Source organism: Triturus cristatus, chromosome 3_1, assembly GCF_964204655.1.
Source record: "Triturus cristatus chromosome 3_1, aTriCri1.1, whole genome shotgun sequence".
NCBI classification, from domain to species: domain Eukaryota; kingdom Metazoa; phylum Chordata; class Amphibia; order Caudata; family Salamandridae; genus Triturus; species Triturus cristatus.
Genome location: NC_140583.1, coordinates 439172966 through 439192145, shown reverse-complemented (window position 1 = coordinate 439192145; position 19180 = coordinate 439172966). Strand labels below are relative to the sequence as shown.

Below are 19180 nucleotides of genomic sequence, written 5' to 3'. Positions count from 1 at the left end.
ACAACGGGGAAAGCAGGCACTCAGGGATACGGAAGGCAAGGGGAGCGCGATCACACGGGGAAAGCAGGCACTCTGGGATACAAAAAAGCAAAATGGGACGCGATCATACACAGGGGAAAAAGGCAGACACTCTGGGGGACAGTCGGCACAACAACAGAGCAGAAGGCAGGCACAGAGGATCTGGTGGCGCCGCGAGGGCAGGGGAGCGACCTACCCTGGGGCCAAAGGTCGCTACCACTGCCTCGCAGCGGCCGCCATATAAGGGGTAGCCGGGGAGGCGGGGACAGCTGGGAGGCGGGAGGAGGGCGGGTAGGGGGGAAAAAGAGAGGCGAAGGGCCTCGGGGAGGCGAGGAGGCCCGAAAAAGCGGAAAAGTACCTAGAAGGGGTACAAAAGCCGGAAAAGCGAGAAAAAACGACAAAAAGCGGCGGAAGGACGGGGGGGACGGCGGGGGCACGAGGGGCAGCAGGCGCTCAGGGATACAAAAAGCAAGGGGAGCGCGATCACAACGGGGAAAGCAGGCACTCAGGGATACAGAAGGCAAGGGGAGCGCGATCACACGGGGAAAGCAGGCACTCTGGGATACAAAAAAGCAAAAGGGGACGCGATCATACACAGAGGAAAAAGGCAGACACTCTGGGGGACAGTCGGCACAACAACAGAGCAGAAGGCAGGCACAGAGGATCTGGTGGCGCCGCGAGGGCAGGGGAGCGACCTACCCTGGGGTCAAAGGTCGCTACCACTGCCTCGCAGCGGCCGCCATATAAGGGGTAGCCGGGGAGGCGGGGACAGCTGGGAGGCGGGAGGAGGGCGGGTAGGGGGGAAAAAGAGCGGGAAAAGCGGCGAAGGGCCTCGGGGAGGCGAGGAGGCCCGAAAAAGCGGAAAAGTACCTAGAAGGGGTACAAAAGCCGGAAAAGCGAGAAAAAACGACAAAAAGCGGCGGAAGGACGGGGGGGGACGGCGGGGGCACGAGGGGCAGCAGGCACTCAGGGATACAAAAAGCAAGGGGAGCGCGATCACAACAGGGAAAGCAGGCACTCAGGGATACAGAAGGCAAGGGGAGCGTGATCACACGGGGAAAGCAGGCACTCTGGGATACAAAAAAGCAAAAGGGGACGCGATCATACACAGGGGAAAAAGGCAGGCACTCTGGGGGACAGTCGGCACAACAACAGAGCAGAAGGCAGGCACAGAGGATCTGGTGGCGCCGCGAGGGCAGGGGAGCGACCTACCCTGGGGCCAAAGGTCGCTACCACTGCCTCGCAGCGGCCGCCATATAAGGGGTAGCCGGGGAGGCGGGGACAGCTGGGAGGCGGGAGGAGGGCGGGTAGGGGGGAAAAAGAGCGGCGAAGGGCCTCGGGGAGGCGAGGAGGCCCGAAAAAGCGGAAAAGTACCTAGAAGGGGTACAAAAGCCGGAAAAGCGAGAAAAAACGACAAAAAGCGGCGGAAGGACGGGGGGGACGGCGGGGGCACGAGGGGCAGCAGGCGCTCAGGGATACAAAAAGCAAGGGGAGCGCGATCACAACGGGGAAAGCAGGCACTCAGGGATACAGAAGGCAAGGGGAGCGCGATCACACGGGGAAAGCAGGCACTCTGGGATACAAAAAAGCAAAAGGGGACGCGATCATACACAGAGGAAAAAGGCAGACACTCTGGGGGACAGTCGGCACAACAACAGAGCAGAAGGCAGGCACAGAGGATCTGGTGGCGCCGCGAGGGCAGGGGAGCGACCTACCCTGGGGTCAAAGGTCGCTACCACTGCCTCGCAGCGGCCGCCATATAAGGGGTAGCCGGGGAGGCGGGGACAGCTGGGAGGCGGGAGGAGGGCGGGTAGGGGGGAAAAAGAGCGGGAAAAGCGGCGAAGGGCCTCGGGGAGGCGAGGAGGCCCGAAAAAGCGGAAAAGTACCTAGAAGGGGTACAAAAGCCGGAAAAGCGAGAAAAAACGACAAAAAGCGGCGGAAGGACGGGGGGGGACGGCGGGGGCACGAGGGGCAGCAGGCACTCAGGGATACAAAAAGCAAGGGGAGCGCGATCACAACAGGGAAAGCAGGCACTCAGGGATACAGAAGGCAAGGGGAGCGTGATCACACGGGGAAAGCAGGCACTCTGGGATACAAAAAAGCAAAAGGGGACGCGATCATACACAGGGGAAAAAGGCAGGCACTCTGGGGGACAGTCGGCACAACAACAGAGCAGAAGGCAGGCACAGAGGATCTGGTGGCGCCGCGAGGGCAGGGGAGCGACCTACCCTGGGGTCAAAGGTACAACACTGTACTCGTCCTACCTACTTTAACTTCCGAACCCCTCACTCCTCCCAGCCTGGTCACCGCTCACCCCACACCATCTACCACATCTCCCCCCTCACACATTAGTCTACCCTCTGCAAATAATTCAGACCACGCACTCCCGATACCTCCCCTCTCCTCAATTGCCCAGATCCTACACAGCATTGAATGTGACCTATCTAATTTAACTACTGAATTTGCCCGACTCAGAAAAGACTTCTTCGTACACAGCATCAGATCCCTCCCTCATCATAAAACCACCATCCTCCCTCCCTCAAACATCCCCAATAACAAACACAACCTTTGGAGACCACTCCCTCTCCGATGCCGTAAGCATAGACCTCTCCGCACCTCGAACCATCTCTCCCTGTCCGACCTCGCCAACCTTTGTAACTCCTACCTTCCTAATCTGCCAACCACCAACCCTCCACTCCCGTATACCCCCATCCCTGTTATCATAGGGACAAATAGAACCCCCTCCTCCCCTGCTTCCCCCAGACCACCACCCCAACTTTTGCTGATCCACTCTTGCCCACCCTCCATACCCAACCCCACACCACTGAAATGCATGCTAGTGAACTGTCGCTCCGCGGTCCTACATGCCACGGAAATCTCGGAAACCATCCTGAGTGAATCCATTGATATTGCATTCCTCACTGAAACATGGCTAAATGACCACTCAACGAGCATACTTGACCTTCTCTCCCCCCCGGGATACTCTATTCTTAGAAAAGATAGACATAACAGAGTTGGGGGAGGGCTAGCCATTATCTTCAAGAAGGAACTTCAGATTTCCCTTATCACTAACCCAGGCTACTCCTCATGCGAATACCTGGAAGCGGAACTGTTAACTCAAAACTCCCTCCCAATTTGTCTACACAACATCTATCGCCCCCCGGGACCACCACAGCCCTTCATTGAGGACTTATCTGATCTACTGGCGCAATCAGCATTATCCAACTCAAAAAATCTCTTTCTTGGGGATCTCTACCTCCTTTGGAATGATACCAATGACCCCACCATCTCCCTCCTCACTACACTTCTTGAAATCAACGAACTCAAACAACTCTGCCAATCTCCAACTCACACTAAATGATCCATACTTGACATCATCTGTCCAACGATGATCTGACCTACGTTACCAATATCATCCCCACTGACTGGTCCGACCATCACCTTATACTGTTCACCATTGCTACCTCAGCAAACCTCCCCGCCCCTAAAACTACCAGACCTAAGAAATTGACCAGAAACCTAAAAGGCATCCCCCCAGGTGTTCTACAATCAAAACTCCAAGCTCAACTTCTTCTCATTCCCCCCTCCCAAAATGCGAATGAGCTCACTGAACTATTTAACAATACTGTTACAGATATTCTTGAACAACTAGCCCCGCCTAAACTCAAAAAACAAAGAAACACCCCCTCAAACTCTGGGTTTAATACAGAGATAAATAATGAGAGATGGGCACTCAGACTGTCGGAAAGAACCTGCAGACACCATCCCTCACCCTCCCATCTTGCACTTCTCAGACATGCTAGATCCACTTACAAAAAACACATCCTCAAGGAAAAGGCATCCTTCTTCCGCACTCAACTTGACCGTGCCACAAACAGACCCAGGGAACTCTTCGAAATCATCCGAAACCAAACTTCCCCCGCACCTCCTAATATGACAGCCTCATCAGACAGATGTGAAGAAATTGCCCACTTCTTCTCGGAAAAAATTGCCAAAATTGACCAATCCTTCCTTCCCACACAACTATCCTCCAAATTCCAATCCAATCTTGTCCTCACCTCTAATGCCTACTCCACATCCCCCCTTCCAGACAACACTCTCTCTCCTCTGCCCTCTATCCTACCGCTCCCCAGCGAGCCTCCTCACCCACCCATTTCCATACACCCCCACTACTCCACAGGCCTCTCACCTTCCACATCCCCAGTAACCAACTCCCCTAAATCTCACCCTAAAAACAATGCCTCCTTGCTCAACTTTCTCCCCGTCACTGAGCTTGAAGTCCTCAATATAATTCGCAATCTAAAACCGTCCTCCCACACAAAAGACCCAATACCCTTGAACATTGTCCCTGCCCTTAAGCACATCATCACCCCATTCAGGACCAAAATCATCAACACCTCTCTCCCCACCGACTGTGTCCCCTCCTCCCTTCAGTTTGGTCAAATCTCGCCCATAATCAAAAACCCCAATGCTGACCCCAATGACATAAATAATCTCCGCCCCATCACTAACCTCCCCCTTCTCTCAAAGGTACTTGAAAAATGTGTCCTACTAAAACTAGACAAACACATAGGAAATTTCAACCTTCTCGACCCCTTTCAATCTGGCTTCAGAAAAGGCTGCAGCACCGAAACGGCAATGCTCAATGTGATAGATGACATCCATCAATCACTTGACAATGGCGAGACCTGCCTTCTTATACTTCTTGATCTCTCCGCAGCATTCCATACAGTCAACCATTCAGCCCTACTTAATGTGCTTAGGACCCGTTTCGGCCTTAATGGCACCGCCTACAAATGGTTCATCTCTTATCTACAACACCGTACTCAGTAAATCAAAATTCAAAACTGTCTCTCTACCCCCACACCTGTCTCCCTTGGAGTCCCCCAAGGATCTATTCTCTCTCCCTCCCTCTTTAACCTCTTTATGGAACCCCTCACCCTCATTCTTAACTGAGCAGGCACAAATTACCAGCTCTACGCTGATGACACCCAAATCTATTACAAGATTAAAACTCATGCTGACATCTTACACCTGAACAACACCCTTACCAAGATCCAAACCTGGTTCCATTCCAATCATCTCAAACTCAACGCTAACAAAACCGAAATCATTCTCTTCTCCCCCAAAAATAACCCTCTACCCATTCAATCATGGATCCCTGACCTCAATGCACTCAATTGCTCACTCACCCTGTCCAACTCTGTCAAATCTCTTGGCATCACTATCGACAACACCCTAACCCTTAATGTTCACATCAAAAACTCTGCCAAAGGAGCCCTCTTTACTCTCCGTCACCTCAAGAAAATTAAACCATTCATACCCACCGATGATTTCAAACTTGTAGTTCAGTCGCTTGTTCTGTCACGTATTTATTATGGTAATGCCATCCTCAATGGAATCCCCAAGGTACACCTAGCTCCAATCAAAGCTGTGCTCAACCTTGCTGCCAGGCTCATCACGGACTGCAAACGCTTCGATCATATATCCCCGGCTCTCAAATCTCTTAAATGGCTCCCTATCGAAGGAAGATCTGCCTACAAAACCGCCTGCATTACTCATAAAGTCCTCCACCAAAACACTCCGCATTACCTCTCAAAGAAACTCCACTCTGTGGGCTCCACTCGACCTCTGAGAAGCACCAACACCCTACTCCTAATCCCACCTCTGCATAAAAAGAAATCTACACAGTCTCGCTCCTTCTCTGGCAATGTCCCTATTATCTGGAATGGCCTCCCAAAAAACCTGCGCTGTAATCCCTCCTATTCTAGTTTAAAAAAAGACCTCAAAACCCACCTCCTCAATTATTATTGGGGTTCCTAACCTGTGTCCTACTCATGATTTCTTATCTATCATACTATATTTGTTCAGTAATTATCTACCCTGCTCTCCTGTTCACCATTTACCTAACTACTTAAATGTATATCTCCTGCCCATGTTTATTTATCTGGTTTTGTATAATGCTCATGTTGTTTGTACTTTGTAGATTTCAAATTTCTGTTGCACTACCTTTCATATGCTTTTATACCCTATGTGCCTTATACTATCCTTATCTTGTAAAGCGCTCTGATACCTCTGGGTCTAGCCAGCGCTATATAAAACCTTCAATATAAAATAAAATTAAAATAAAAATCTCCCACAGGTTACAAGATAGTAGAAATAACAACACAGGGTAAATATACTATAATAACATGGAATATAAGGGGTATGGGAACAGTGCAGAAACGGCATAGGATACATGCACAGCTACAACGTCATAAGGCACAAATAGTATACTTGCAAGAGTCTCATATGATCGACAGCGAGGTTGTGAAATTGCGTAATAAATGGAGAGGGCACATTTTTTTCACCTTTTACTCTAGTTATGTAAGGGGAACCACTATCTGGGTAAGACATGGAGTACCATTTACAGCACTGGAACAGAGGGTGGATAAACTAGGGAGATACATGTTTGTAAAAGGGACGTTAGGTGGACAGCCAGTAGTCCTGGGCACGGTATATGCTCCGAATTTTGAGCAGGATGAATACTGGGATATAGTGAGCGGGGCACTGGCGGGATGGGAGTCGCAGCCATGGATATTGGGGGGAGACTGCAAAGCGGTAATTGATGTAGCGCTAGACAGATCGCATCCGCCACTGCATGAAGCAGGTGTTCATAGGCAAGCAGAGGCATTGGACAGGTGGGCAAAAGGGTGGGATTTATGTGATGTTTGGAGGATGAGACACCCCACACACAGGGAATACTCCTATTATTCTATAGTGCATGACCTACATACAAGAATAGACAGAATATACTGCTCCAACAGGATAGCAAGGCAAATGCTACAGACTACAAATTTACCAAAAACTTTTTCGGATCATAACCCGATGGAGATGACCTTAGCGTGGGGGAGGGTTCCCGCGCCGGTGCCCACATGGCGGTTATGGCCACAGCTACTGGAGGACTCTGTATTCCGTAGTGACATAGCGGTGACCATTGATCAGTACTTTGCAGAGAATAGCGATACGGCGACGAGCAGACTCATAGAGTGGGACGCTTTCAAAGCTGTGATCCGGGGGAAAGTGATAAGCACAGTAGTAGGCGCCAGACAGGAACTCCACAGAGCGTTGATAGAGGTGGAAGACAGAATGGGGAAATTGGAGCAGGAGGTTATGACAAATGATGACTGCAAGGGCCCGCTGCAGGAAGAGAGAATAAGGCATGCAGAACTTTTAGAGTCTCTGCGGGTCATGGACTACCAAGCATACACGAAAAGAGCACACGCTGAAGCAGATAGGTCCGGGGCGCTACTTGCCAGACTAATCCGAGACGCCCCCCCCCCAGCGTTGGTTATACATGAAATTGTACTGGCGGATGGGGCAAAAGTCACTACGCAGGCAGATATCAACACAGCTTTTAGGCACTATTACACTACACTATACAGTATAACAGGCCAAAACTCAGAAGCCAACGCAGAAGGCTTCCTTTCTAACCTAACATACCCAAGACTTGCAGCGGCAGCCCAGAAAGACCTCACAGGACCCATTACCCAATCCGAGATTAGGGTAGCCCTAAAGGGACTCCTGCAAAATAATCTCCCCGTAATAGATGGGCTCCCTGTAGAATTCTATAGCACATATGCACAATCCTTAGTACCGCAACTGGAAGTGTTATATAAAACAGCATGGGAAAAGGGATCTTTGCCAAATACAATGGCGCAAGCGTTAGTAATATCCCTTCCGAAGCCCGGAAGAGACCCCACGGATATGGCCAATTACCGACCATTGTCCCTGCTCAGCACGGAATATAAAATATTAAGCAAGGTGCTGGCTAATAGGTTGCTGCCCTCTTTATCTGGACTAATCCACATTGACCAAACAGGGTTCCTTGCGTCACGTAGTACGTCGTTAAATATCAGGAAGTTACACCACTTAATGACGGAAGCCCCGAGTCTCTACCCACACGCGGGCTGTCTCTCTTTCGATCTAAGACAAGCCTTTAATTCCTATAGCTAGGAGTATATGTTCGAGGCCCTGGTGAAATTTGGAATCCCAGAGGGGTATATCGCCTGGTTACGTCTACTCTATAAGGCCCCTACGGCACCATCACGAACTGGTAGTCATATTTCGGAGGAATACTCCATACATAAAGGGACCAGACAGGGTTGTCCCCTATCTCCTCTAATCTTCATACTAGCATTAGAACCATTAGCCATAACACTGTGGAAAGACTTTGCAGATCGGGGCATAGTGATGGGGAATATGACACATCTGTTCTCGGCATATACAGACGACATCATTTTGTATTTACAGGACCTCACGATGCCATTGGCCTCAATATACGACACGTTCCGTCACTTTGAACGTATTTCTGGGCTGGCTATCAATGTGGGGCAATCGTACGCTTTCTTCTTCACAGGCCATGCGGGAATTGACAGTATGGCCTTTGGGGATGCTCAGTTGGAGGTGGCCCAGACTACTTTTAAGTACCTTGGCATACAAATTTATAGGACGCGCGAAGATATGTTAGATGGAAACTTGCAGAAAGTAATCCGGGCCCTGCGGTCCAGTATAGTGTTCTGGACGGCATTGCCACTCTCTGTAATGGGGAGGGTAGCCATAGCAAAAATGGTGGTGCTGCCGAGGCTCTTGTACTATTTTACGAACTTACCACTAAATGTGCCGCAGGCCACGTTCAAATTACTGAACACGATGCTCATTGAACTTATTTGGAGGAATGGCAGAAGACGTATAAGCCTAAAGAAGCTACAAGTAGGCACACGAATGGGAGGCCTGGGTGTCCCAGATTTGAGAGCATACTACTATGCAAGCCAATTACAATGGTTATCATACTGGATGGCGGGGCGCAACCTGCAGGATATAGGACTCACGATGGCAGACATCGATAACGGCGAATTACACAAGCTATTATTACCTGATAGTAGACCACCGAGCGACCTTCCCCCATTGTTGGCCACGGCGCTCCGCTGCTGGACGGCGGCGCTGCACTACACACAGGCATCCCCGACATATGCAGGTAACATTCCTTTGCTGGGGATTCCCCTACCAGGAGGCACAATTACGAAACGCAAGCTGAAGCCCTGGTTGGAAATAGGGGTTAGCACGGTGTCAGATCTTTTCGGCGATGGAATACTATTAGATCATGGTACCTTTGTAAATGAAACAGGGGCCCCCTTACACTTATACATATTACACGCTGCACTGCTGAGATACATTAGAACGCACTGGGCCCGCAAAGGCAAGAATCCAATACCAATGAGCTGATCAAGATGATGTATTATATGGGAAGAGGTAGGCATCTTATCAGATGGATCTATACAGGCATCAGCTCGCACACGAAAGCCGACCTTGATACATTGAGGGCGGCATGGGCAGGGGACATAGATAGAGACATAACGGATAGAGAATGGGCAAAGATACTGGAGCACCCAAGGAAGACTTCAAGAAACGCGAAGTTCAAATTCATACAGACAATGGTATTGCATCGTGCTTATCTTACCCCACATAAACTAGACCGAATGTTCCCCGATACCTCACACTATTGCCCGAGATGCTGCCTTGAGGGAGCGCGCCTAATGCATATGCTATGGTCCTGTCAAAAAGTGCGGGGATACGGGGACACTGTCAGGCACAGAATAGGGGAAGCGACGAACCGGGAAATACAGAATACACTGGAGGAATGCATCTTAGGACTCCATAAACAAGCCTCAAAACATAAAGTGCAATACCGCTTTATAGAGTTAGCGCTCATCTTAGCTATATGTAATATAACTATGCGATGGAAATTGCGGAGACCCCCAGATATACAGACATGGCACATGGAAATGATGCGATGGGGTGCTGCGGAGAGCGCGGCACTGCGTAAAGAAGAACTCAAGGGGCTGTGAAAAATACCAATAGCGCTGGAATGGGATGTAATGCTGGAAGCCATAAAATCAGTAGACAAAGTCTAAGACCCTACATAGAGTGTAAAATTGTCCGTACAGAAGGGTACCTAAGTTTTGTCAACAGTGCATGGACAGGGAGATGTATAATAAGTACACACAGATTTGGTGAGAATGTATGGTAGAAGATGCAAAATGCGCAGGACACAGACACACAAGTGAGACGGGGGAGGGGTGGGTGGGGGGGAGTTGGGGATTGTTTAATATATAAATGTGATAAAGGTATTACCAATAATGGGGATTGTTATCCCGAAAGGGCTATGACTTGGTAAAACTTATTCTGTGGAACAAAGCCGTGCAACTATATTGCAGCAGGATTGTATTTTGTTTATGTCAATGTGAGGTAAGAAAGGACTACGGTTGCTGCAAATATGTAACATGTTGATATCTGTTCTAAGAGACCTCGAAAACCAATAAAATCTTTAAAAAAAAAATAAAAAATTACTCACATTTCTAGACAATTCAGTTTGTTGGTGCAGTATACAAATTTTCCTTGTTATGTAATTTGTTAACATTTCCTCCGCTCCGTTAAACACTGTTTTCTTTTTGAAAATTGAAGCGAAGACAAACGAATCCAACTTTCTTCATGTGCATTAACAGATCTGTGATCTTAGTTAAATAAGTTTAAACATTTATACATGTTTTTTTTTAAGCATGGAAGTTATACGACTGGGCCATAGCTACTTCATATTTTGGGATCGTAAAATGTATTGCTCTAAAAATGGAACCCCTGCTGAAGCCCGGACTACTACACTGAATGAGGAATTGGGACGAATAGAATATGTATTCTCTGACAAGACAGGAACACTCACCCAGAACATAATGACATTCAACAAATGTTCTATTAATGGAACAGCATATGGTAAGTTTGTGCTGCATTGGAATATATTTCTAAACGGTTGTTTAGTCAAATCTGCTCTTGCATGCCCTGTTCAGAAATATCCCTGCAACAGCCTTTGCTCGGGGAGCCGAAGGGAACGTCAGGGGTAGCATCTTGTCCCCTTGCGTACCCCCCATCGAGGCCAATGTTCCCTTGATTTTGTTCTGGAGACTGGCGGACACCTTATAGGTTCGGCTCTTTTTTGCCACAAATATCATTTTTAAACTAGAGGCCTTGACCCCTGAGTCAGGCCAGTTAGTATTGCTTGTGGGATCGTTGGTCTGAAATTGTATAGAATGTATAACCTGCTTTATGTGCATGTGATGTCTGAGAAATCAGCAGCAAAGGCGTAATTTAAGGCTCAGGAGGCGTGTAATGTTGGCTACAACTGAAGATGATTTAAATGAAAGTTTACAAAGGGGCACCCCAAGGATATTTAGGCAAAATCGAGTTAGAAATGGTACCTTCATATAGGAGCAGTTAAAGTGGTAAAGATGTAAAAATGCCTTTATGAAGAGTTCATCAATTCTCTGCTGAGTATTTGTAGGAAAATATGTGATAAATGGTTAATGTGAGGTATAACCCTATGAATATATTTGGAAACCGTTAAAACTAGTTTCTTTGTTAGTACATTTAGTGGAACCTGTAAAATGTATAAATTCTAGATACTATTTAAGTCCCGCTTTCCATTGTGGCTAGACATCCTCCCACACAAGAGCTTAGGGAAGCTTTTTGGTGTATAGTGAATATTACAAAACATTTGCCCTAAAGCTGAAGTATCAATTGGACAGCTATTAGCGGAATTCTTTAGGTGTCTGAGTGTAATACCCAAATTATATTTGTAAGTGGTTGAAATGAGTGCCAAATGTGCATATATCACCTCTATATTTTATATTTCTTGGTTTGTAGGTGTATAGAATATGCTGTGCTTAACAAGTGGTTGGGAGTAATATAGAGCACTGAGGTTGAAGGTATTGAGTATAGTTGATTACTTCAAAGAAATATATAAATAGTACCTATTTTAGATATGTTTGATATTAAACATTGGCCTTTAGAAAGCTGACCTCTAGGTCATAGAAATGGGGTATAGGTTGTTCTGCAGCACTTTAGGCCAACCCTCTTTCCATTCATCCTTCAATGGACCTTTTCTTACCCGACTGAGAGGTGATGTAAGTTAACATTACATCGATCAATTTTGATTAACATTGTAACACATTTGGCTACACTGTAAGGACCAGGAATAAGTAGCTATAGTTAAGCTAGTTTTTACACATAAGAAATCAAGTTAAGGTTCACGAATCTTAGCACCATACTATAAAGATACAGAATAACCACTGGGAAACCCAACCTCCTAAAAAAGTTTAGGCAAGCCAGTATGAGGAAAACAAGAAGTTCAGACAAAGCAATACAAAAGATCAGCAATAAGATCTGCTGTTCAGAGAAGAGTTTCTGGTCCTCTTTTCTATACATGAGTAAAATCTAGAATCACAGAAGTTATTGTCCAGCTAAGAGGATGGTTGATTAGTCTAAGGAATAAAAAATTCCTAGATAACTTAAAGGAAAATTTCTGATGGATACATCTGCCAGTGAATTCCTCATCTTGTGAATATCTCCTGCGCCAACATTTCACTGAATTTTTTCCCCAGCTCTCCACGCCGACATGAACGTCATAATGCCACGGCTCCGCTCGCGACTCCGTATGACGTCACCGGAGCCGTAAGAGAGCCACGTCGGCGTGATGACGTCAGTTCCCTTTTTTCCACGCCGTCGACGCGTAACGGTTTTCCAGCACTCTCCTGTTACTTTGTAGTCTCCTTGTGAGTTAGTGTTTCTGGAATACTCATGTCTTCGTTGAGGAAGTCAGGTTTCAAGCCGTGTAGGGAATGTGGGGGTCACATGTCCATCACTGACCCCCATGAAGACTGCTTATGGTGTCTTTCGTCGGACCACGACGTGGAAGACTGTTCCTGCTGCAGGAAAATGAATCCTAAAGCACTTAAAGAAAGAGAAGCAAAGCTGTTCATGGCTAAGGCGAAGAAGGAGGGCAGAGGTCGAAAAAGAGACAAGTCGAAGCCGGAGTCGTCGACTTTGCACTCGTCGAAGTCGAGAAGACACAAGAAGAAGAAGAATGCATTACTCTCGGCGCTGGTCGACAAAGAGTAGGGCTTCGAGGTCACCTTTGCCTCGACGTCGAAGTAAGGACTTGGTCTCTCTTCGCCTTCCCCTTCTCCTCGTGTTTCTCCGGAGAAGTCTCCTTCACCAAAGTTAACTACGGCGCAGTCTCCAGCGCCAGTGGATTCTCCAGCTTCCGACGCCGAGCCTGATCAGGTTGCTGATCTTTCTCCTGTGCCTGAAGGGGAACCTGTGGTTCCAGTAGAGGATCTTTAGGCACCGGCTCCAGCTACTCCTCGGCCGGATTCAGGTTTGAATCCATACCCGCATTTCCCGACTCCGGGTGCGGATCCAACGCATTTTTTAAATGCTATGTATAGTGTTTTCCAGAGAGCAGCCTTCCCGTCCGGTGCACCTTCAAGTCCCGTGGGTCCAATGGCGTTCAGTTTGGGTGTACCGCAACACTAGGCTCAGGTACCTTTTATGCTCTTCTTGCCGATGGCGCCGTCATGGCAGTTCCCGGCACCGTCTGGAGAGCCTCCCGGCCTTGACTGGATCGCGTGCCTTGGTCGGAGCCTCCCTCGACGCCGGCGCCGACTCCAGCTGCGCCGCGTGTGATGCCACCGACTCCTCTGGCGCAACCAACTCCTCGTAAAGCGCCGCCAACGCCGTGTCCTTGGATCCGCTCTCGAAGAGAGGCTCAGAGGCTTATAGAGGAAGAACAATATCCAGCATAGGAAGTAGAGGAAGGTGAAGTGGGTGACTCCACTGATGAATTTGAAGGTATTCAGGAGGCAAGTGGATTGGACACCATTCCTGAGTGGGAGCATTCTTCTTCCAGATCTTCTCCTCCTCAAGAGTTGGCTCCTTACCATTTGGTAATCAAGAAGGCTGCGGAGCTGTTGGACTTACAGTTGCCTTCTGCGGAATATAAGCTAAACTTATTGACTGAAGTCCTTCATTCTCCTTCTTCTATTGTCGAGCCTCTGTTGCCTTTTAATGAGGTTATCTTAGAGCCTATTATGGACGCTTGGTGCATGCCACTTTCTTCACCTGCTATTTCCAGGACTGTGGCGAGAAGATATAGAGTGGCTCCGGGGGATCCGAGCTTCCTTTCCTCGCAACCTCCTCCAGAGAGTCTTGTAGTGCAGGCATCCTGCTCAAAACAATCTTCAGGTGCTTTTCCACAAGCGCCAGCTGACAGGGTCTCAAAGAAGATTGAGCAGTCGGCTAAAAAGGTCTTCTCATCTGCTAGTATGGCGCTTAAGTCAACAAATGCCACTTGCTTGTTGGCCTGCTACGTTCATGCATTGATGGACTCTGTGAAGCAGTTAGCTCCAAAATTGCCTGATGAGGAGAAGGGTTCTTTTATGGAGGTTGTTTCGGACACTCAAGCTGCAGCTAGGCAAGTTATTCAGTCGGGCCTAGATACGGCTGATTCTGTGGCCAGAATTATGGGTTCTTCTATAGCCACTAGAAGGCAGGCTTGGCTTCGCTCTTCCGGTTTTTCTATGGGTGTTCAGGCCACTCTGGTCGACTTACCCTTTGATGGGGAAAAGCTTTTTGGAGAGAAAGCCGATGCTGCCCTGCAAAGATTCAAAGATAGCAGAGCTACTGCAAAGTCTTTAGGTTTGCAGACGCAGTAAAAAGGGTTTGGCTTCAGGAAGTATAGGGGATTTGGAAGGCCATCCTTTCGTTCCTTCCGTCAACCTCAGCAGCAGCAGCAACAAAATCCTCTCTACAGATCCTATAGAGGAAGACAAAGGGGTCGGCATGGTTCTGGCCGCAATCCCTCCTCCTCCTCAGCCTCCTCTGCTCCCAATGATGCTACAGGGAAGCAGCCGTAGATCCCCCATCCTGGATCATGTGAGGCCTGTTGGGGGTCGGGTGTCCCACTTTCTGCGAGGTTGGAAATCGGTCACGACAGACCTTTGGGTTTTAAACCTGGTTGAGAATGGGTACGCCCTTCCCTTTCGGGAATTTCCTCCCCTTTACCCTCCTTGCCAAGGTTTTTGCTCAGAGGACCATCTGCTTCTTCTGCAGAAGGAGGTTCTTGCATTGCTACAAAAGGGTGCGATAGAGGTGGTTCAAGAGCAGGAAAGTGGTCAGGGATGCTGATTCCCAAAAAGGATGGCAGATTGCGTCCAATCCTGGACCTCAGAATCTTGAACTTTTACCTGAAACAGGAGAAATACAAGATGCTGACCCTTGCGCAGGTTCTTCAGGCGTTGCAGCAAGAAGACTGGATGGTGTTGATCGACTTGCAGGATGCGTATTTCCACATCCCAATCCTGAAGTCGCACAGAAAGTATCTCCGTTTTACGTTTGGGTCGCAACACTACCAGTTTGCGGTTCTTCCATTTGGTCTTACTACTGCACCTCGAGGCTTCACCAAGGTGATGGCGGTGGTGGCTGCCCATCTCAGTAGGTCAGGGATTCCGGTTTTCCCCTACCTGGACAACTGGCTACTGAAAGCAGAGTCGCCAGAGATGGTGCATCGTCATCTGCAGGTAACATCTCATCTGTTATTCAAATTAGGTTTTACAATCAGCATGCCCAAATCTCACCTGGTGCCCTCTCAGCGCAACCTGTTCATAGGAGCGGTACTGGACACTACTGTGTGTCAAGCATTTCCTCCTCCACAAAGAATTCTCGACATTCAGGAGATGATCCCTTTATTCTACAATGGAGCAGTTGTTCCAGTTCTGAAGGTCCTTCGCCTGCTCGGCCTGTTCGCCTCCTGCATTCTGTTCGTCAACCATGCACACTGGCACATGAGGGCGCTCCAGTGGTGTCTCCGCAGGCAGTGATATCAGCAAAACGGAGATCTCAGGGAGTCAGTCAGAATCTCAAGAGAAGCTGCAGCAGATCTGTCTTGGTGGAGCGTGGAGGGCAATCTGTCTCAAGGAAAGCCCTTACATCTTCCTCCTATGGTGGCCACAGTGATAACGGACGCTTCTACCCTGGGGTGGGGTGCTCATCTGGGGGATCTGGAGATCAAGGGTCTTTGGTCTCCAGAAGAAAGATTGTCTCATATCAATCTTCTTGAATTGCGGGCGATTCGTTTGGCACTCAAGGCCTTTCTCCCTTCCCTTCACGGTCAGTCGGTTCAAGTCCTGACGGACAACACTACCGCGATGTGGTATGTCAACAAGCAGGGAGGAGTAGGGTCGTACCGTCTCTGCAGAGAGGCTTTGTGACTCTGGTCCTGGGCTCAGGACCATCGCATTTGCTTGATGGTGAATCATCTGGCCGGGGTGCTGAACGTGCGTGCGGACAGTCTCAGTCGACAGTTTTCCGCCGACGACGAGTGGAGGCTTCATCCAGAGGTAGTTCAGCACATCTTCCGGACATGGGGGACACCTCGGGTGAGCCTGTTTGCCACTCAAGAGAATGCGCATTGCCCGTCATTCTGCAGTCTCCAGTTTCCGATGCAAGGGGCGTTGGGGGACACATTTCAGTTGAGTTGGAGCTCACAACTCCTTTACGCGTTTGCTCCCATACCCTTGATTCCTCGGGTTCTGAGGAAGATTCGCCAAGACCGGGCCCAAGTTATATTGATCACCCCGGATTGGCCAAGAAGGGTGTGGTACACAGATCTACTTCACTTTTCGTCGCACCCTCCGCTCCGCCTCCCTCTAAGGGCAGACCTCCTCTTGCAGTCTTAATGCCTGGAGATTGAACGGGGCAACCTGAGTTCTTTCTCTCTTCCACCGGACGTAGTGGATGTTATATTATCATCCAGGCGACACTCCACTAAGTCAATTTATTCTTAGAGGGGGTCTAAGTTTGTAAAATGGTGTGGAGAGAGATCCATTGACCCTTTAAAGGCCCACTTGTCAAATGTGCTTCAGTTTGCTCTTTCCTAGGTTCAGCAGGGTTGTGCTGTGGCCACCGTTAAGGGCTATTTATCAGCCTTATCAGCTTTTTTGTGTCTTTCTGTTCAGCCGTCCTTATTTAAATCTCCTATTGTATTAAGATTTATCAAAGGTCTTACTAACAGGTTTCCACTTACTCCCTTTGTAATGTCACAGTGGGACCTTAATCTTGTTTTAACTTTTTTGATGGGGTCCCCTTTTGAGCCCCTTCATAGCTGTCCTTTGAGGCTGTTGTCTTTTAAAACGGTCTTTCTTGTAGCCATAACCTCGGCAAGGAGTGTGAGTGAGCTTCAAGCTCTTAGTTCAAAACCCCTGTTTTTATCTTTACTTGCTGAAAGGATGGTTCTCAGGACCAGGGCTGCTTTCCTACCTAAGGTAGTTACTCCTTTTCATCTGGGGCAGTCCGTTACTCTCCCTGTGTTTTATCCTCCCCCTCACCCTTCCAAGGAGGAGGAGAGACTTCACCGCCTGGACCCTAAAAGTGCAGTGCGCTTTTATTTGGACAGAACAAAGGATTTTCATTTGGAAGATCATCTCTTCGTGGGCTATATTGGACACTCAAAAGGCAAAGCTGTGCACAAGCGCACTCTGTCCAGGTGGATTATCCTAACCATCAAGATCTGCTAGGCCCTGGCTGGTAAGGTTCCTCCTGAGGGTATTAGGGCTCATTCAACTAGAGCTAAGTCTTCCACCTCTGCTTTGGCCAGGGGTGTTCCGGTTGCAGACATTTCTAAGGCCGCGACTTGGGCCTCCCTCCATACTTTTGCAAAGCATTATTGCTTGGACTCTGAGGTGAGGGAGTGCCATTTTAATGCACTCTGTCTTGCAGGACATTTTGGTATAGGAAGGTGGACACCCTCCTCCAGGAGTGGGACTGCTGTGGAAATCTATTCACAAGGTGAGGAATCCACTGGCAGATGTATCCATCAGAAGAACAAGTTACTTACCTTCGGTAATCCTTTTTCTGGTGGATACAGTATCTGCCTGTGGATTCCTCACTGACCCACCCGCCTACCCGTTGTCCACCTTTGTACACCTTAAAGGATGTCTTATTTGACATATTGTTTTACATTGTATCTTCTTTCTATCGGGTACATTTATAGGAAATGCTTATGTTCTTTAGCTTTCCTTTTGATTATGTACTATGTATATTTGTCCGTATGTTGTGTACTGTGTATACTTTGAATCTGTTGTCGGTCCACCTGTCCCCTCGGAGGCACGGAAAAAATGGGTGGAACTGACGTCATCACGCCGACGTGGCTCTCTTATGGCTCCGGTGACGTCATACGGAGTCGCGAGCGGAGCCGTGGCATTATGACGTCCACGTCGGGTGGAGAGCTGTGAAAAAAATTCTGTGGAATGCTGGCGCAGGGGATATTCACAGGGTGAGGAATCCACAGGCAGATACTGTATCCACCAGAAAAAGCGTTACCGAAGGTAAGTAACTTGTTCTTCAGTTCTATTACTGACAGGGAGGCGAGGATTAGGCTGTAACTCTTTTCGCTTTATTAATATATTTTTTCTCCAGCAGCCATTTTCTCAAGATATAAAATCAGCAAAAAATTACAACACCCATGAACACTAGGGAGAGGATCTAGAAAGGTCCATCCCATCACGACGACAAGTTCTATACAATAGTCCCTGTAGCCTCTCTATGCTTCTCTTTCTTCCTGAGTAGGCGTTGTTTTTTCATTCGGGTCACTCTTGTTTGTTATTCTCCAAACCTAAATTAATCAAAGTACAGAATGTCTGTCATCAGGGATTCGGTATGCTTGAAGCATCACCATACAGATGGAGAACAACAAGAAACGTACATTTACATCAAGTTAAACAACATTAAACAACTTTTAAACAACACATTTTTCCTGATCATAAATGTACGTTGGCCATCCAATAGGGAGGAAAAGGTAAATCTGACTACCTTTTCAGTCGTTGCATCACCCGGTAGTGGAGAGGGCCCAGGAAGATTACTTGAATAGATGAAGAAAGGAGAGCCACGAACCATGCCAAGTGTTGTAGTGAGATTTGGGACTTGGAGATAGTTCTCTTGAGTTTGTGCCTGATTTTTGTCACCTTCTGTTTCGGAAAGCTCAGTGTCGTCTCGGTTGAGTTTACCAGGAACCCCAAAAATTCCATCGATTGGGATGGTGTCAACGCTGACTTTTCCGTGTTGATCACAAAACCCAGAGATTCCAGAAGATCTATCGCCATTTGTATATGAAGGTAGAGACAGTGTGGACATTGGTCCATGATCAGAATGTTCGACGACCAGCTTCATCTGCTTGGTGAAGCACCAAAGGGCCGAAGATAGCTTGAAAGGAAGGGATGTAAATTCAAAGACCTGAGAG

The 19180-nt window shown here is 48.2% G+C and overlaps 1 protein-coding gene across 1 annotated transcript in view; it reads left to right on the top strand.

Moving 5' to 3' along the window:
• ATP8B4 (ATPase phospholipid transporting 8B4 (putative)) overlaps positions 1-19180 on the top strand; it is a 3731093-nt gene that overhangs the window by 2046735 nt on the left and 1665178 nt on the right. Inside the window, exon 12 of the mRNA XM_085644229.1 lies at positions 10616-10824. Within this exon, the coding sequence (XP_085500355.1) occupies positions 10616-10824 (209 nt within the window). The remainder of the gene's footprint in view (positions 1-10615; positions 10825-19180) is intronic.